The sequence below is a fragment of the Leptodactylus fuscus genome, chromosome 7 (genome assembly GCF_031893055.1).
Source record: "Leptodactylus fuscus isolate aLepFus1 chromosome 7, aLepFus1.hap2, whole genome shotgun sequence".
Taxonomy (NCBI): Eukaryota; Metazoa; Chordata; class Amphibia; order Anura; family Leptodactylidae; genus Leptodactylus; species Leptodactylus fuscus.
In genome coordinates this window covers 152,610,446-152,629,856 of record NC_134271.1, presented here as the reverse complement: position 1 = coordinate 152,629,856, position 19,411 = coordinate 152,610,446, and the positions used below count along the sequence as shown (strand labels likewise).

The window sequence follows — 19,411 nt, the reverse complement described above, 5'->3', positions numbered from 1 at the left end:
TGAAAACAATGGGAGCGTATACGGCCCGCAAATCCTCCCGCGGCGTCTACGTACCAAATGACGAGCCAGAATACTCCGTGTGAACCCGACCTAAGGGGGTCATTATTTGTTCTGTGGGGACCAGCATGAGGGAGAGATTATACTGTGGGGGCCACAAGGGGGCAGTATGCTGTGGCAGCCATATTAGGGGCTAATTATACTGTGTGAGGAGCCGGGCCACTACAGGGGCATTATCCTGTATGGGGGGACATGGCTGGAGATGGCCGGGGGTAATGGAGGCATTGCCAGAGTCGGGGCTTATGACACCTCAATTCACCGCTCCTTCTTGGGTAAGTTCACACTGCGGACAATGACAATGCCAGATCAGCCCGCACCAGATATATTTTCGGCATCCCGCTGCTATCTCCGCCTCTGTGTGAGGGGTGCAGATAATCCTTGAAATTTCCAAGGTATTGCTGCCATTCACAATATAAGGGGTTAAAAACCACCCTCCCCCCCCTCGCCATTACTTTCTATAGGAGAGGATCTCTGTTGCCCTTACCAACCAATCACACAACAGCTTTCATTTTTGTAAGCACAAAGCACGAAATGAAAGCTGCGCTGCGATTGGCCGCTACGGGCAATAGGGACAGTTTTGCTTTAGGGCAGTGTCATAAACCTCCTCCGTATCTCGGCAGCAGAAGACGCACCTAAGGACGTCGTACGATTCAACAAACTTTATTTAAAGGATTCACTTGCACAGAAAATAACAATATGTCTTTATAATTTTATATATCTTCTTAGTTATTGATCAGTTATACCCGTCACTTTGTTACCTGCAATATTCGTACTTCCCCAGCAGAGGCCGCCAGCACACCATCTTGTACGTCACGCTAAGCATTGTGGGAGTCTTTTGCTTCCTGTTCCATAGTCCATGCAGGATGTATGCTATATAAGTGGTTAGTATATCAGGGCGCCCCCTATCCCCCGCCCCGTCCCGTATACCCGCATATAATCCCGCCATATACTGAACTTCTTTCTATTGTTACAGTCGGGGCTGAGCATTATGTCATTTCATTGGTCGGTCGCTGACTATCCAAGATGGAGTCTGCCAAGCGTGTCCTGGTGTATCTGAGCAAAGAGTCGTCTCTGCTGCAGCGTGCCAAGTTTGTGCAGGTAAATGGCGGCCGCGGACTACGCTGTGGTAGCCGTATGATGGCGCCGGATGATACAAGTTTGTGGATTTTTTCCAGGGTATCACTGGGTACTTTGCGTCCGGGAATCCGGACAGGGCGGTGGTGAACTGCGGCCTGGATCACAACCGCTTCATCATCTCGGATCAGCCATTCACCGGCTCCAGAAAGACGGAGTTACAGGTTTGTAACCACATCATTGGGGTTCTGGGAAAGCTGGGTGGCAGCCCCTGCGGCCGCAGTAATGGCTACCCTGGCCTGTGTTTCAGAGGCCGTCCTTTTGTCCGATTAAAAACCTGACCGCAGACCAAACTGCGTCCCTCCCGGAGGAGACCACGGGCCGCGGCGTGGATGTGGGGGTCGCCATCTTGTTGCAGTCCGTAAATAAGAGGATTCTCCTGACGAGACGCTCCAAGGAGTTACATATATTCCCGAATGTCTGGGTGCCGCCAGGTCTGTATTGTATTATATGTTGTACTCCAGTCACATCCAAAGCTGCATCGATGGAAGCCATAATACGTAACCTTCAGTGTGACTTATATTGAGCTGCTGTTTTGGGGAATAATATTTGTGCCCATCCTAAAAATGGATGGGAAAAGATGGTGGTGAGAAGGGAATAATGGCTGCTTTCGGTGATACCGTCTCCGCTTCTCTCCACAGGTGGACACATGGAGGACGGAGAAGAGGTAAGCTGCGCCAGCTCCCCAAAAAGTTACCGTTCCAAAAACTGGGACGTTCCATTTTGTAGACTGGACTGCGGTCAGGTCTGGCCCAGGAGCTGCTTGAGATAAAAAAGAGGAAATATCCCTTTAAATTCTGTATGTTAACCCTATCAGGCCAGCTCTGTGTGGAGAAGGCGGAATCTCTTTACTGCAGCGTCGATCAGTGATCGCGCGTCTTTTTCCATTACAGCTCCTTGACGCCGGACTCCGAGAACTTCAGGAAGAGACCGGGATAAATCTGTGCGGTGCCAACCTGCCCTGGAGCATTCTGGGATTGTGGGAGGTAACTATTTACATGAGGTGGCAATATGGCTGCCCGATGACATCACCATTTATGATGGCCATTGTACAAGACCTTGGGTACAATGTAGATGTTGGTCTTATGTTGTTGTAACTGTGTGCAGACATCATGGCGGATCTGTGTTGTATCCAAGGGCCGGGACATTCTGTATTTGGTAGACTGTTGCAGAAGTCCAGTAATGATGGTTCCACGCTTCTTTTGTCCATAGTCTGCGTTCCCGCCATTACTGAGCCGTGGACTACCCACCCGCCATCATATTGTCACTTACCTGCTGGTCACGTCCAATGAAACCCACCAAGAGTTGCAGGTAGGTGCCCGGACGACCAATAGAAAGAGGGCGTTTGATGTTGCGGATAAAATACGGGCGCGGTCATTCTACCTTCATGTGTTTATAGGAGAAGCTCCAGCCAGATGAGCAAGAGGTGAGCGCCTGCGTGTGGTTAGATCCGGAGATCTCAGAGCGGATTGTGGCCTCGAAGGAAGGAGAGGAGGATTCTGGGAGGAAGAGTCCCGAAGTGCAGACCTCAATAACGTAAGACCTGAAGGCTATAAGGTTTGGAGCAGAGCAATGTTCTGCAGATCTGTAGGTGTGCTGTGTGTATTAGGAGCCGCAGCCAGGCCAACTCTACCCCGTGCCGGTACGTTCTCCCTGGGTGGGTGCAGGTCCTGGGGACGAGAGTCTAAGGCCTCCGCTTTCTGCTCTGGCCGACCATGGAATGGTGAAGCAACGAGTCAACTCAGGGAAGGGAGAGTGAAGAGATCTAGCTGGAGGCGAAGTAAAGTCGTACCGGCCCCATGCGTACCTGAAACATCTGGAAGCCGAAAGGTCTCAGATGCGAGGAAAAGAGACGGCCATCTTGGAGCAGCCATAAAGCTGAGTTTCCGTGGAGCGTAGAGGACTGAGGATCATAGCAGGCATAAAAGTCGGCTACTATTGATGGCTCCTGGATGGTCAAGTATCTCGGTGTTTACGTAAAAGCAAATATGACCATGTGGAGGCTGCAGGAGACCGGTGCTTAGGTGAGCAATGCCTCAAAAAGTCAGAGAACTGATCTCTTAGTGACTACCAGACGTCTCAAGATGGAAAGTAATACTTTGGATGGAAAGAAAATGTTCTATAGAGAGAAGCTTAAAAATAATATCAGGGTTAGAGCCGCGGAGTAGGAGGAAGTCTGAAGGCGGAGGAGACACCAGCGTATGTGTCAGACAGAAGACAAGATGGCAGTGGTGACGGTACCAGAAGATCAGCTCCATGTACTAGCCTGCAGCAACGTCAGCCGAGCAAGTAGCTCAACCATCAGATTGGCTACCATGTTGTACGAACCCCACTGTCCACCACGGCCGGAGTTCTGCTGTGGACCTGGGAGGGGGAGAGAACCTGTCAAGTATCTGTAACAACATATCTGCTTGTGGGAGTATGGGCGTCGCGGTGTGGGCAATGGCAAAGAAGTTGAACATTGTACGTGGGAACGGTGTGTAGTATCACATCCAGTCACACTTATGTGGTGACCTTGGTCAGCCATAGAGTTTTTGTTCCTTTGCCAATGTACATAGTAACATAGTAGATGAGGTTGGATAAAGACATCAGTCCATCAAGTCCAACCTATAACCCTACAGTGTCCGACTGTGTTGATCCAGACGAAGGCAAAAAAATCCCACGAGTGCTCATTTGAAGTAGTTGAAGGCTCAGTGTGAGATATCGGAGGGGTTGCTCCAACCATGGAGGGCACTAGTAGGGCTTAAAGGACAAAGGGGCCAAGAAAGGAAAGGCAAACTCAAGTTGACTTCTAAGTTAAGGACCATTGAAGCAGCTGAGAACTGGGTGTCTCATAGCCCTGCCCCAGATAAGGAAGTCCGTCTTGTTTCAAGGAGGAAGCCGTTTCTTCAGCAGTGTCGCTTTTCGAGGTGGAGCTCTCCTCATGTTACAGGAAACTCCCGAAATGAGAAGAGACAGGAGATATTCAAGAAAAGGGTGTCAGTATCGTAACACCAACCATCTAGCCTCAGGAGTCTGGACAGGCACCGCCTGAGGAGGAAACTCGAGTCTTGTCTTGAGCAGGGCTAGCCGTAAGATTATCTACAGAGTGAAGTCTTTGCCCTAATGCATCAGTGTGATAGACAGTCTTTTGATCCTGAGAGACCTCACGTAGCGCTCATCTGACCCTTACAGGAATGAGGAAAATGTTTGTTTTGGTACCGTGTTAGCCAGTGGTTATAAAATATAAAAAACAAAAAAAACTTTGCAAGTCTTCAGTAGGTGATACCTTTTTTAATGGCTAACTCATAATGATGACAGAATATGACGTTTCGAAGCTTCCTCTGAGCTTCTTCTTCAGATATAACTAAAAAACACTTTCTAGAGGCTGCATATTTATGTACAACAGGACACATAGAGATGCCAGTTTTTCATGGAAAAGCGAGGTATGAACGCTGAATCGGTGGTGAAACTGACAAAATTCATCCTCACTCACAATTACTTCTCCTTTGGTGACTGCATCTATTTACAACGGACCGGCACCGCAATGGGGAGCAAAATGGCGCCACAGTACGCTAATCTCTTCATGGCCAAGCTTGAGAGTGACTTCCTATCCACCTGCACCATTAGGCCTCGGGCCTACTATCGCTTCATTGACGATATCCTAATCATTTGGACTGGGTCTGAGGAACAGCTGAAAACCTTCCATGAACAATTCAACCAGTTCCATCCCACCATCAACCTGACGCTCAATTACTCGTTCTCAGAAATAAACTTCCTGGATGCCGTCATCAAGATACAGGACAACAAAACTGAGACATCGCAGTATCGGAAACCAATTGACCGCCCTACGTACCTAAGATGGGATAGTTTTCATCCTAAACACATAAAGAACTCCATTGTATACAGCCAGGCCATCAGATACCATCGCATATGTTCAAACCCTGCAGATAGGGACGAACACCTTGGGGGCCTCAAAAACACATTCTGGAGGCAGGGTTACCATCCAAGAACAGTTGATAACCAAATCACCAGGGCCACCAGAATACCAAGATCGGAGTTATTAAAATACAATACCAAACAGGAGAACAATCGGGTGCCCCTGGTCGTCACATACAACCCCCACCTGGAGACGCTGAGAGGAATCACATGCAAATTACATCCACTACTGCAAAAAGACAACCGTCTAAAATCCATATTTCCAGCCCCCCCCTCTCCTGTGCTACAGACAGCCACCAAACCTCAGGAATATGATTATTAGCAGCTCACTGTCACCTCCAACTAACAAAGGAACATTCCCATGTGGACAGAAGAGGTGCAAGACCTACCCCCACATACTGACCACGGACAGGATAGAGATACCAAACTCTAACAGGGAATATCAAATCCCAGGTACGTTCACCTGTAACACACCTAATGTAGTGTATTTGATCATTTGCACCAAATGTTCCACTGAAAATCTGTATGTTGGAGAGACCGGTCAGAAACTCAGAATGAGAATTAATTCACATCGCCATACAATCAAACAACAGAGAACTGATCTTCCCGTGCCAAAACACTTCTGCCAGGAAGATCATAACATCATCAATGACATGAAAATCTTGATCTTAAAAGGGAACTTTAAATCAAGGAAACAGCGACTGATTTATGAGTACAAGGCCATGACCCTATTCCAGACATTGGACAATGGGATGAACATCTCACGTGGGTTTATGTCTTTTTATACAAATCATTAAGACAGCCATTAAGATAAGAACTGGGGGATCTGGCAATTGATTGTTTGTTGTTATAAGTATATAGTAATAAGCCTCTTCCCCCCTCCCTCCTGTAACCCTACCCCTATGTGTCCTGTTCAGAGCTCAGAGGAAGCTTCGAAACGTCATATTCTGTCATCATTATGAGTTAGCCATTAAAAAAGGTATCACCTACTGAAGACTTGCAAAGTTTTTTTTGTTTTTTATACCTTACAGGAATGGTAAGATGTCAGCGAATAGTAAAGTCCTTTATACGGTTTTGGGACAGTAAGTCAAAAAGGTCAAACAGTGGAAGGGTTTGTGTTTGTCCTTGAAAGAAAGGGTTGCCTTTCTTGACTTGGGTCTGTGGTCCGTTCCTTCAATAGATTGAATCTAGTCAAGAGGACGATCCCTTCCCGTACAAGGAGAAAAGGGGGTTATGTATGGCCAACCCTGTGGTGTTCCAGTGAAGATCTTAAAGTTCAACATCTCAAACCTCTTACAAGAGAAGGCTCCTCTATCGTTATTCTTCTGCACCGGGTGGGATTGGCCTTTCTTCTAGGAATGGGAGACAGGAGGGCACATGAAGGATCTTCACACGCTCCACGGGCATCTTTTGCCTTAAACTATTCTGGTTCTGAAGGTGATCTGGCATTTGGGTTTGGGAATCTAGAAGGTCAGGATACTTGAGGAAGCTCCTTCACAAGAGTTCCATTAACCCATTTCCAGAAGCTTGCGACATTCGAGGTTTGCCAAAATCAGTATCTGAGGGTTGGTCTGAGAGTCTTGATTTCCATTGGTGGGTCTTGTCTGCCTGGTTCTTGCTTGGGTGGACATTCAGATACCTGAGTGATCAGGACTGGTGCACATTACTCCTAGTTCGCCTATGACCAGAGACTACACTTGGAATACAGGGTGCTTACTTTTCGAGAGGGTCCAGGGGCCATGTCTTGGAGACCTGAAGAAGACTCACTCTCTGGAATATGAGAGGCTGGACACAAGTATGGTCTCTTTCCTTTGGCCCTGTCCTCTCCTTTCCTAGATGAAGCGGACATATACAGTAAATCTAGGGCTTACAGGCCACGAACTTGGGTTTTAAGGCTGTTTAGTAAGTTTAGGTTCTCGGTGGAGGCAGAAGCTTTTTTTGTAATGTTTTGCACTTCTATATACTAGTAATAATATTGCCCCTCCTTGTCCTCCTAGGATCACAGAAGTTAGAGGTCGATCACTGACACAAAAGGATCTCGCTCTGTCCACTCTTTTCAACACGGCGCCCATAGACGGTGAGGATGCAGAACGCGTTAGCACCGGTACCAAGTACGCTCTAGAGCTCTGGCTAAGAACCCTAAGACGTGAAGAAGTCACTTAGACATCCCCTACATCAAATACTGGACTGTTTTGTACGTTCTATGATAAGCACAGCGCCCCCGGAGGCCCCAGCTGACATGACAGGACAAGCACTGAATAAATAAAAGGGGATTTATTCCCATTTCAAAAGATTTTTTTTGTTTTGTTTTTCATTTTGTCTGTGGAAGAATGTCGTCGCCTCCACCAGCCCGATGTCAGCGAGTACGAAAGAGACTAATACAGACACGTTATATTAAATACATAAATATGCAGATGGTGGCGATGAAGCGTTAACCCCTCAGTGCCAGGAAGGAGATGTGGAATAGACTTAGCGGAGGCTCTCACTTCCTAGGTCTGAAAGGAGCCAGACCTTCATAGAGAGCGGGGCAGTCTTTGGAGTCTGTATATATAGAAAAACTGAAAATATATTGAAGTCTATTGGCGTTCTCTCTGTACAGCGTTGGAGGAGACGGTGAGAGTAAGAAAAAATATACATAAAAGGGAATATACAGGGGAGAGGGCGTAGAAAAGAGACGTAAATATACTTCATATCCACCATGTAGGGAAGAATCTGAGAATAGCATAGAAAGAAGTGCAATACCACTCAGCGCCTGTAGAGGGTGACTAATGCGAGTCTATAGCTCCACCTACAGGCTGCAATGGTATTGCAAGAAATCGGTTTCGGGTAACTGTGGAATGATGTGACAAAATAAAAAAGAAAAAAAAAAAGATAAATTTTTGATATTTTCCAGCGGATTTCAGTCACATATGGATGGAAGTGTCGTAGTCCTGGAGATCTGCTGTGTAGAGGGGCGATTATGGGCTGTTAGGGGAGGTTCACATATGGCACTTGTATCACTAGCAGTTTTTTTGTCCTTTACACATTAACACTGATGACACAATACATCAAATAGTCATCAGGCTTTATCCAAAACCATCAGTTGTCATCAATAAGAGTGGTGTATACCTGGTAAATGGGGTGCAGGCGGTGTGCGAGAAAGAGGGTGACGTGGGGGTGCAGGCTGTGTGTGTGCAAGAGAAGGGAATTGGGGTGCAGGCTGTGTGTGCAGGAGGGTGATGTGGGGGCGCAGGCTGTGTGTGCAGGAAGGTGATGTGGGGGTGCAGGCTGTGTGCGAGAAAGGGGGTCACGTGGGGGCGCAGGCTGTGTGTGCAGGAAGGTGATGTGGGGGTGCAGGCTGTGTGCGAGAAAGGGGGTCACGTGGGAGTGCAGGCTGTGTGTGTGCAGGAGGGTGACGTGGGGGTGCAGGCTGTGTGTGTGCAGGAGGGTGACGTGTGGGTGCAGACGGGGTGTGTGCAAGAGGGTGATGTGGGGGTGCAGGCTGTGGGGGTGCAGGAGGGTGACGTGGGGGTGCAGGCTGTGTGCGAGAAAGAGGGTGATGTGGGGGTGCAGGGTGTGTGTGAGCAGGAGAGTGACGTGGGGGTGCAGGCTGTGTGCGAGAAAGAGGGTGATGTGGGGGTGAAGGGTGTGTGTGAGCAGGAGAGTGACGTGGGGGTGCAGGCGGTGTGCGAGAAAGAGGGTGACGTGGGGGTGCAGGCTGTGTGTGAGCAGGAGAGTGATGTGGGGGTGCAGGCTGTGTGTGAGCAGGAGAGTGATGTGGGGGTGCAGGCTGTGTGTGAGCAGGAGAGTGATGTGGGGGTGCAGGCTGTGTGTGTGCAGGAGGGTGACGTGGGGGTGCAGGCTGTGTGTGTGCAGGAGGGTGACGTGTGGGTGCAGACGGGGTGTGTGCAAGAGGGTGATGTGGGGGTGCAGGCTGTGGGGGTGCAGGAGGGTGACGTGGGGGTGCAGGCTGTGTGCGAGAAAGAGGGTGATGTGGGGGTGCAGGGTGTGTGTGAGCAAGAGAGTGACGTGGGGGTGCAGGCTGTGTGCGAGAAAGAGGGTGATGTGGGGGTGCAGGGTGTGTGTGAGCAGGAGAGTGACGTGGGGGTGCAGGCGGTGTGCGAGAAAGAGGGTGACGTGGGGGTGCAGGCTGTGTGTGAGCAGGAGAGTGATGTGGGGGTGCAGGCTGTGTGTGCGCAAGAGAAGGAAATGGGGGTGCAGGCTGTGTGCGAGAAAGAGGGTGACGTGGGGGCACAGGCTGTGGGTGTGCAAGAAGGGGGAATAGGGGTTTAGGCTGTGTGAGAGCAAGGGGGCAGAATGAAGGGGGGGGGGGGATGTGCAGGCCACAGGTAGCGTTTTTCCATCCCGTTGAGACACAGATTCGGCGCCAGAACCGTTACCATAGAAAAACTAGCATCAGTTTCACTCCGGCTTGTGTGTATCACACCAGAAGGAAACTGATAGTAGTACTGGATATATGTGAACACACCCTTAAGGGTACATTCACACTACAAATACGGTGACTGATTCTGAACGTTAAAACACGGTCAGAATCAGCGCGTATAAAGCAGATCCCATTCATTTCTATGGGGAGTGCTCGTATGCCGGCTCTCATTGAAATGAATGGGATCTGCTTTATACGCACTGATTCTGATCGTGTTTTAACGTTCAGAATCAGTCACCGTATCCATAGTGTGAATGCACCCTTACACATCTAACAAAAGGACACTACAACCAAAGCCTGACCTGGCTGATAACAGGGAGTAATCGTGCAGGGGGGCATATCATTAAATACACCTGGTCTGTATGTCTGAACTGCTCCCCATATAATAATAATAATAATAATAATAAAAAATAATGGAATCACTTGATATAAAACATGATTATGACATAACAGGAGCCTTAATACTAAAATCATTGCTTGGTTGATTCCATAAAAAAAAAAAAAAAAAAAAAAAAAAAATTAAAATAAAATTCCCTCGTGGTCTCTGTACATTCCTGCTGTCCGTGTGCCGCCCTAGGGCGAGGCGGATAATGCTTTGTAGAAAATGGCGTCCCAGGGAGGAACCTATGGGAAATAGAAGTCAGCCACGTCCACATGGGCTCCGGCTTCCTGGGTCAGGTCCCTCCTTGGTGCCATAGTGACCTCTGACCCTGTTCAGTCCAATGATATAATGTCCGGCCTGCACCCTGGTAAGGTGGGAGTGGAGTTCTGAGAGGCGCCATGTCCGTGGCTTTCCCGTAATGTACTGGTGGATACAATGCTGCTTATTCGACTGGCGCCGTTGCTGGTTCCGTGGGATCCGGTCATGGCCTGGGTGAGCGGGCTCATAAAATGCGTTGGGGGGGCCCGGTACTGGAAAAAGTGATTGAGGGCGTCTTGTTCATCCAGCGAGGTGATGACTGATGGGCTGTAATGCTAAAGGAAAGAACACAAGGTGAGGTGTGCACTTAAAGGGATGTGCACCTAGAGATTGTGTCTCCTATGGTGGGGAAGGGTTATTCTGCTCTATAGGAGACTTGAGCCCCTCCTCTACTGGTCATGTGCCTCTTTTTATCCAATCATACAAACTAGTTTGCTTATTTGTCATGCGATTGGCTCAGATGTGTCACATGACTGCACATGGAGACTCCACCCCTGAGGAGCCTGTCAGCTGTCATGGCTGCTTAGGAGTTGGAGAGGGGTGGTCTAGAGAATCCTTACATTGCACAATTACGTCTACAGTGATCAGCGCCATATTAATGTGAAGACTGGCAGGGTCCCAATGGTGTCTAATGATCCCTGGGGCCAAACTAGTCATTGGGCTCCTCATTGGGAGTCATGGAACGTCTCCGATAGGTTTGGAGATTGTCAGGTCTGCACTCACCTGATTTTCTGGGGTCTGGAGGAAGGAGAAGATATCGAGACCTGAGAATAAGAAACCGAAGACTGTGATATAGATGAAACTTGAGGTTTTTACTAGTTATATTTGGGGTGCTCCTTTAACCCCCTATGGTTATAGCAGAGTTTGGTCACATTTACCTTGTAGGTCACTTGGTACTGGGAAGGTTCGGTGGTAGTCGGGTAGAGGAAGGCTGGACAGGTAGTCGCTGCCGATAGTCGCCATAGGGGGGCTTCTCAGAACAGATGAGGGTTGATGGTCAACACTGATGACCCTAAAAAAATGGAGAACAGTAGGTCATCATATTTGTACTAGATACCCCTCCAGTATCTGATGGTATGGCCCAAAGACACCAGCTTTTTACCCTTTGGATCCAACAGAGGGTATGGCGGCGGAGGTGATGGGGCACGGCCTCTTGGGTGCTGGCTCGTCCTCATCGGATGAGCTATCTAAGGTCAGGTCAATCACCTCCACCTTCTTCTTGGTCTCGGGGTTGTGCTTGAGGTCAGAGCTGAGGTTGTAGATGGTTCCGGCTGGAGAGACATAAAGAACGGTCAGGACGGCTCGATATATAGGAGGTCAGGAGCGACCGGTCAGAGCACGTCACCACCTACCATCGATCCCGCCATAGGACGAGGGCTGGAGGATGTCCTGCTTCTCCTTTTTGGGTTTCATCGGACACCAGGATCCGTCCTCCATGAACTGAATCTCATCGCAGTCGGTGCAGGAGTTTAGGATGTCCATGAAGAGGCTGCAGGAGAAAGTACAACAGTGACTGTACCCAGAGCTGCCACTAGGGGGCCCCACGTGTACGTAGGACTAGACCACCCTCGCATTTTCAGGATTGGTCAGACCCCAGGGATGGGATTAACCCTTTACCGTATTACAGACTCACCCATCTATGATGAGCATATCGTAGGGCGCTTTCTTGTCGCACACCGGACACGTCCATGTTGGTTTTTTCTCATTCATTTGAAGGTAGAGGGCAGCATCGAAGCACTGGAGGTGGGTGCAGGTGATGGCCCTACAAGGCACCGTCAGACGCATCTTCCCCAGCTGCGGAGACACAGAGATTTAGTTATGGAGGGAAGGCCAGGGTTCCTCCATAGTCACACCTGGAGATTTCTAGGATCCCTCTGCTGCTATGACACTCACCGGACACATGAGGGAGACTCGCAGACTGGTGGTGGCAATCTCACTGTCAGGGTCGGCCGTCAGCTTCTCTTTTACTATTATGGTGGAGAAAACAAACACGGGTAAGTGAGCGACCAATCAGAAGACAGGTGAGAGGTCAGGGGTCGGCCAGGAGGGGTCGGACTCACTCAGCGCTCTGGAATGATCGGGGTTCCGGATGCCTTTGGCGCGCAGTTTCTGCAGTAGGGTGACCGAGGTCAGCTGCTTCACCAGGTATACCGACAGCGAGTAATTCTGCAAAATGGAGAGGTCAGAAAACATACCGCCATACAGTGTTGGCCAAAAGTATCACCCCCCCCCCCTGCAGTTCTGTCAGATAATCCTCGGTGTCCCCCAGAAAATGATTACAAGCACAAACTCTTTGGTAATATCTTCATTTATTTTGCTTGCAATGAAAAAACACAAAGAGAATGAAAAAAGTCACATCATTGATCATTTTACACAAAACTCCAGAACTGGCGCGGACAGAAGTATTGGCGCCCTCAGCCTAATACTTGGTAGCACAACCTTTAGACACAATAACTGCGCACAACCGCTTCCGCTAACCAGCAATGAGTTTCTTACAAGGCTCTGCTGGAATCTTAGACCCTTCTTCTTTGGCTCCTGCTCGCGGTCCCCCCTGAGATGGGAAGGGGGCCTTCTCCAAACTGCCCCCAATAGATCTCTCCCCCTCCCCCACAGGTGTTCTATGGGATTCAGGGCTGGACTCATTGCTGCCACTTTACAAGTCTCCAGGGCTTTCTCTCACCACCATTTTCTAGTGCTGACCTGAAGTGTGTTTTGGGTCCTTGTCCTGCTGGAAGAGCCCTGACCTCTGAGGGAGACCCAGCTTTCTCACACTGGGCCCTACATGATGCTGCACAATGTGTTGGTCGTCTTCAGACTTCATAATGCCATGCACACGGTCAAGCAGTCCAGTGCCAGAGGCAGCAAAGCAACCCCAAAACATCAGGGACCTCCGCCATGTCTGACTGTAGGGGGCGTCTTCTTCTCTTTGAAGTCCTCTTTTTTCCCCTGTAAACTCTATGTTGATGCCTTTTCCTACTTTTGTCTCATCTGACCAGAGAACATTCTTCCAGAACGGTTTTGGCTTTCTCAGGTAAGTTTTGGCAAACTCCAGCCTGGCTTTTTTATGTGTCTGGGTAAGAAGTGGGGTCTTCCTGGGTCTCCTACCATACAGTCCCTTCTCATTCAGACGCTGACGCTGGATAGTACGGGGTGACACTGTTGTACCCTCGGACTGCAGGGCAGCTTGGACTTGTTTGGATGTTAGTCGAGGTTCTTTATCCGCCATCCGCACAATCTTGCGGTGAAATCTCTCGCCAATGTTTCTTTTGCGTCCACATCTAGGGAGGTTAGCCACAGTGCCATGGGCTTTACACTTCTTGATGACACTGCGCACGGTAGACACAGGAACATTCAGGGCTTTGGAGATGGACTTGTAGCCTTGAGATTGCTCATGCTTCCTCACAATTTTGCTTCTCAAGTCCTCAGACAGTTCTTTGGTCTTCTTTCTTTTCTCCATGCTCAATGTGGTCACACAAGGACACAGGACAGAGGTGGAGTCAACTTTAATCCATTTCAACTGGCTGCAAGTGTGATTTAGTTATTGCCACCACCTGTTAGGTGCCTCAGGTAAGTAACAGGTGCTGATAATTACACAAATTAGAGAAGCATCACATGATTTTTCAAACAGTGCCAATACTTTTGTCCATCCCCCTTTTTATGTTTGGTGTTGAATTATATCCAATTTGGCTTTTTGACAATTCTTTTTGTAGTTTTCCATTGAAGACAAATTAAATGAAGATAATAATACCAAAGAGTTTATGATTGCAATCATTTTCTGGAAGAACACGAGGATTATCTGAGAGAATTGCAGGGGTGCCAATACTTTTGGCCAACACTGTAGTAGTCACCCCCAGCGCGCCTCCTGGAGGCCATACCGCCCACGTTCAGGCCGGGGCCCCCTCCTCCAGCTGTATAGTATATGGAGAGACCAGCGCCCCCTCCTCCAGCTGTATACTATAAGGAGAGACCAGCGCCCCCTCCTCCAGCTGTATACTATAAGGAGAGACCAGCGCCCCCTCCTCCAGCTGTATACTATAAGGAGAGACCAGCGCCCCCTCCTCCAGCTGTATACTATAAGGAGAGACCAGCGCCCCCTCCTCCAGCTGTATACTATAAGGAGAGACCAGCGCCCCCTCCTCCAGCTGTATACTATAAGGAGAGACCAGAGCCCCCTCCTCCAGCTGTATACTATAAGGAGAGACCAGCGCCCCCTCCTCCAGCTGTATACTATAAGGAGAGACCAGCGCCCCCTCCTCCAGCTGTATACTATAAGGAGAGACCAGAGCCCCCTCCTCCAGCTGTATACTATAAGGAGAGACCAGCGCCCCCTCCTCCAGCTGTATACTATAAGGAGAGACCAGCGCCCCCTCCTCCAGCTGTATACTATAAGGAGAGACCAGCGCCCCCTCCTCCAGCTGTATACTATAAGGAGAGACCAGAGCCCCCTCCTCCAGCTGTATACTATAAGGAGAGACCAGAGCCCCCTCCTCCAGCTGTATACTATAAGGAGAGACCAGAGCCCCCTCCTCCAGCTGTATACTATAAGGAGAGACCAGAGCCCCCTCCTCCAGCTGTATACTATAAGGAGAGACCAGAGCCCCCTCCTCCAGCTGTATACTATAAGGAGAGACCAGCGCCCCCTCCTCCAGCTGTATAGTATATGGAGAGACCAGCGCCCCCTGCTCCAGCTGTATACTATAAGGAGAGGCCGGGGCCCCCTCCTCCAGCTGTATACTATAAGGAGAGGCCGGGGCCCCCTCCTCCAGCTGTATAGTATATGGAGAGACCAGCGCCCCCTCCTCCAGCTGTATAGTATATGGAGAGACCAGCGCCCCCTGCTCCAGCTGTATACTATAAGGAGAGGCCGGGGCCCCCTCCTCCAGCTGTATAGTATATGGAGAGACCAGCGCCCCCTCCTCCAGCTGTATACTATAAGGAGAGGCCGGGGCCCCCTCCTCCAGCTGTATAGTATATGGAGAGACCAGTGCCCCCTCCTCCAGCTGTATACTATATGGAGAGACCAGCGCCCCCTCCTCCAGATGGGGAGGTCAGCACCTCTACTAATTTTAGGGCACCATCTACCATGGGGTTACCACTTACTCTGCCAAACTCTGACGACCAGTTGACAACGATGTTGTTGGGCACGGTGGACGATAGCCGGATGAGCGGGGAGATGTTGATGGGTCTACTTGGCCTTTTGGGCTCCGCTCCATTTTTGGTGGGGGGTAAATAACCCTAGAGGCGAGAGAAGGAATGTCATAAGCATTGTATATGGCTGCCACGTCCTGTCACATGATCATGGGGGGGTCCTGGCCGCAGGTGGAGCAGGCTGCAGCGCTGTACTCACCGGTAATGGGCAGAGCTTTCCGTTCACCTTCACGAAGAGGTTGGGGGGGAAATAGTCTTCCTGCGGACAGCTGGTCTCACACAGACAGAACCTGGAGAAAGAGGGCATGTAATAAGAGGTCACCCCTCCCCCGCCTTGTCACACGCCATGGTGTTATCTATCAAGCTAGTTGTATCTACACCCCCCCCTTCCATAATGACGGCCTGCCACCCTGCCAACAGGAAACTATGGTGGTTAACTCTTCGCTCACCTCTGCGTATCGTACAGACAAAAAACATAATCCTCTGACTAAGGAGCAGTCCTGAAGAGGCCGCGTACAAGGGGCTTCTTAAAGGGGCTATCCAGTATCTTATAGCGAACTGATAAAAACAACCAGTGGTCATGTTCTAGATCCACCACCGATACTATATACTGCAATACCAAGCACAGCCACTATACAATGTACGGCGCTGTTCTTGGTAAGAGGTCATGGTTTCAGCTGATCAGCCGGGGGTTACCGATCCCGAAGATCTTCTAAGGATAGGTCATCAAGACCTCCTCCACCCAATGACAACCCTGGCATCTTGTAGTGCCCACTGGGTGTGAAGGTGAATCGGACCTCCCCAGAGGGGGCAGCAGTGGACCCCCCTGCCATATAGGATCTGTATGAGGACCACAACTTTCTAAGACATCTCTTACCTGAGCTGGACCTGGACCGTGTAGTCGCATTTAGCACCGGGCAGGATGTCTCTGAAATAAAAGTATACACTCATCAGCCTCCATAAGATCGCCCTCCGCCAGGGCATGCTGGGAGTTGTAGTGTTATGGAAGGCGTCACCCACTCACCTGGAAGTCAAGATCTGGTGAACCTGTTGGGGCGTCAGTGCAAAGCTAAAGTGGGCCTCTTCGAACCGTTGTGTGGTTGTGGAAGCTGAATGGGGAAAAAGAAAGGAGACAGTCAGTAAGCAGGAGAGAGCGCCTCCTAATGATGCCCCATTACCCCGTACGGACACCCCATCCCGCACCTCGGAGGATCGCGCCCCATGTTGTCAGACTCACCCAGCGTGGTTGGTTTGATCAGCTCGTCGTAGACGTCGTAGAATGGAAGCCTCTTCATCTTCACGTCGGGGTGCACCGGGTGTATGGGCGGGGATAGGTGCTGGATGTCTGTCTCATGTTTGGGGCCAAGCATGGGGATAGGGGGCAGCACGGAGGAAGGAAGCGCGCTCTGCATGGCGCTGCTGTCATAGCCCAGGTGGCACACAGCTCCCTGTGCCAGGGCGTTGGCATTGGGCATGGCCCCGGCCTGCATGTGCAGCATGGTCAAGTCTGTGCTGTTGAGGACCTTGCGCGGGAATCTCCTTCGGTAAAGCTCCTTGATCTTCATCAGGATGGTGGGATGGCGGCCAGAGCTCAGCAGATGAAGGGCCTGCGACACCAGCTCGGGTTTCCGTCCACTCTTGTTCCTGCCGGCAAAACCCAAAAGAACTTGCAGTTCGGAGACTCTAAAGCTCATAACCATGTGCTGGGGGGAGAATGGAGAGGGAGCGGTTATGAGGAGGGGGATGGGAGGATGAACCCAGACCACAAGAGGAAGCCATACCCTATAAAAGTCCACAATGACCACCTGACTCTGGCCGCAACGTGAGAGGGGACAGATGCGAGTGGTCCCTGGGATGAGGACACCACACGCCATAGCTCAGCAGAATGGCCATGGACAGAAGAGCGACTACTCCCACCGCCATCTAGCTCCACTGAACCCAACACTATACTGCAGTGAACCCTAAAACTCCATACTGTACCCCTGCAGTCCCCAGCCACCTACTTTGTGACCGGAGGCCATACAGCGACTTCAGTTGCCCTGAAATGCGTGGAGCCACCATGATGTCACCCGAGACTTTTTGGTCTTGGAGTCTGTGAGTGATCTGAAGGGGGGAGGGGAGGGGGGGTTGTTATTTTAGAGTCACATGACCATACAGACAAACCTTATGAGATGACAGTGACAACCACGTGCCGGATAACCACAAGATCTCTCGTATTTGCCCTGTAGCAGCTGAGGACGTCTGACTGTGCAAAGAAAACTTCTCAGACTTTCTACGCTGTTTCCGTTCCTCACCAGTTTCAGGATCTCTGCTTGCTGTGGATATGGCGGTGTGTCCGGGGCCTGAGCCTGACCAGACCGACACGCGAAGTATCATAGAACCCACTGGTATACGGTATATACTGTACACGAGGCAGTGTACGCTGTATACAGCAAGCAGTGAGGTAGAGAGCGGCCCCTTATCATAATAACATAGTAATGGTGGGGGTCCACTTGTCATATCATGGCAGTGATGGGAAGGTGGGGGTCCCCCGCTCATTAGGACATAGCAGTGGTGGGCTCTCCGGTCATGAACAATCACAATAACACAGCAGTGCGGGGGCCCCTGACATGATAACACAGCAGTGCGGGGGCCCCTGACATGATAACACAGCAGTGCGGGGGCCCCTGACATGATAACACAGCAGTGCGGGGGCCCCTGACATGATAACACAGCAGTGCGGGGGCCCCTGACATGATAACACAGCAGTGCGGGGGCCCCTGACATGATAACACAGCAGTGCGGGGGCCCCTGACATGATAACACAGCAGTGCGGGGGCCCCTGACATGATAACACAGCAGTGCGGGGGCCCCTGACATGATAACACAGCAGTGCGGGGGCCCCTGACATGATAACACAGCAGTGCGGGGCCCCTGACATGATAACACAGCAGTGCGGGGCCCCTGACATGATAACACAGCAGTGCGGGGCCCCTGACATGATAACACAGCAGTGCGGGGGCCCCTGACATGATAACACAGCAGTGCGGGGGCCCCTGACATGATAACACAGCAGTGCGGGGGCCCCTGACATGATAACACAGCAGTGCGGGGGCCCCTGACATGATAACACAGCAGTGCGGGGCCCCTGACATGATAACACAGCAGTGCGGGGCCCCTGACATGATAACACAGCAGTGCGGGGCCCCTGACATGATAACACAGCAGTGCGGGGGCCCCTGACATGATAACACAGCAGTGCGGGGCCCCTGACATGATAACACAGCAGTGCGGGGCCCCTGACATGATAACACAGCAGTGCGGGGGCCCCTGACATGATAACACAGCAGTGCGGGGCCCCTGACATGATAACACAGCAGTGCGGGGCCCCTGACATGATAACACAGCAGTGCGGGGGCCCCTGACATGATAACACAGCAGTGCGGGGGCCCCTGACATGATAACACAGCAGTGCGGGGCCCCTGACATGATAACACAGCAGTGCGGGGCCCCTGACATGATAACACAGCAGTGCGGGGCCCCTGACATGATAACACAGCAGTGCGGGGCCCCTGACATGATAATGTAGTGATAGCAGTCAGTATAGACTATGTGACAGGACAGAGATACTCATGTGTATATTACACCGGAGACATTACATTGTTTGTGTGTAGTACACCTCCCCCCTCCTCCGTCCTCCACTAGGCCTCAGCTCCATCCCCGGCCTCTCCTACACCACTACCGGGCTCCCCCCTCACTGATCCCCGCAGGCGCCACGGACGAGTCCCGCTGATTTCTTCCCCCGGTCCCGGTACCTTGAGCTCCGCCATCTTGAGACATGGTTCGGGAACTGGAGAGAGCCAGGGACCGGGAAGAAATAGCCAACCGGGCCGGGAGCGTGTGGGAGGGGCCGGGGAGGGGGCGAGGTGGAGCGGCCATGGCTCGGGGACCGGAGCGCAGCCCGCCCTTACCGTAGTATCACGATATGGGGCCCAACACTGCTATAATATTATCGTGATATGCCCCCTCCCCCATAGTAACTGCAATGTTAT

At 50.9% G+C, this 19,411-nt stretch overlaps 2 protein-coding genes across 4 annotated transcripts; one reads left to right on the top strand and one right to left on the bottom strand.

Moving 5' to 3' along the window:
* The first annotated feature begins 886 nt into the window (after nt 1-886).
* Nucleotides 887-7,402, top strand: NUDT17 (nudix hydrolase 17). The gene is made up of 9 exons (XM_075281234.1): nt 887-938; nt 1,031-1,155; nt 1,233-1,355; nt 1,442-1,625; nt 1,833-1,858; nt 2,085-2,177; nt 2,404-2,502; nt 2,591-2,727; nt 7,107-7,402. The coding sequence occupies exons 2-9, from the start codon at nt 1,081-1,083 to the stop codon at nt 7,270-7,272; spliced, it is 903 nt and encodes a 300-aa protein (XP_075137335.1). The 5' UTR covers nt 887-938; nt 1,031-1,080; the 3' UTR covers nt 7,273-7,402.
* Nucleotides 7,403-10,052: 2,650 nt separating this feature from the next.
* PIAS3 (protein inhibitor of activated STAT 3) lies at nt 10,053-19,204 on the bottom strand. 3 transcript variants are annotated; one of them, XM_075283293.1, is made up of 14 exons: nt 19,175-19,204; nt 16,618-17,083; nt 16,405-16,489; nt 16,258-16,308; nt 15,580-15,670; nt 15,333-15,467; nt 12,293-12,398; nt 12,126-12,199; nt 11,866-12,026; nt 11,585-11,721; nt 11,335-11,503; nt 11,111-11,244; nt 10,956-10,996; nt 10,053-10,507 (listed from the first exon to the last, which is right to left on the bottom strand). In XM_075283293.1, exons 1-14 carry the CDS (start codon nt 19,187-19,189, stop codon nt 10,247-10,249), a joined length of 1,926 nt encoding a protein of 641 aa, XP_075139394.1. In that variant the 5' UTR covers nt 19,190-19,204; the 3' UTR covers nt 10,053-10,246. The 3 variants fall into 3 exon arrangements, with proteins under 3 accessions (XP_075139394.1, XP_075139392.1, XP_075139393.1); XM_075283291.1 differs by lacking the exon at nt 19,175-19,204 and adding an exon at nt 19,019-19,131 and having other exon boundaries at nt 16,618-17,024; XM_075283292.1 differs by lacking the exon at nt 19,175-19,204 and having other exon boundaries at nt 16,618-17,081.
* Nucleotides 19,205-19,411: the final 207 nt, after the last annotated feature.

Coding starts and splice junctions, on each gene's coding strand:
- NUDT17 (XM_075281234.1), top strand. CDS start 1,081: ATGGAGTCTGCCAAGCGTGTCCTGGTGTATCTGAGCAAAGAGTCGTCT. Junction 1,156..1,232: donor AGCGTGCCAAGTTTGTGCAG/GTAAATGGCGGC, acceptor GATTTTTTCCAG/GGTATCACTGGGTACTTTGC. Junction 2,503..2,590: donor AAACCCACCAAGAGTTGCAG/GTAGGTGCCCGG, acceptor ATGTGTTTATAG/GAGAAGCTCCAGCCAGATGA.
- PIAS3 (XM_075283293.1), bottom strand. Junction 12,027..12,125: donor GAGTCTCCCTCATGTGTCCG/GTGAGTGTCATA, acceptor GTGTCTCCGCAG/CTGGGGAAGATGCGTCTGAC. Junction 10,997..11,110: donor AGTACCAAGTGACCTACAAG/GTAAATGTGACC, acceptor TCTTATTCTCAG/GTCTCGATATCTTCTCCTTC.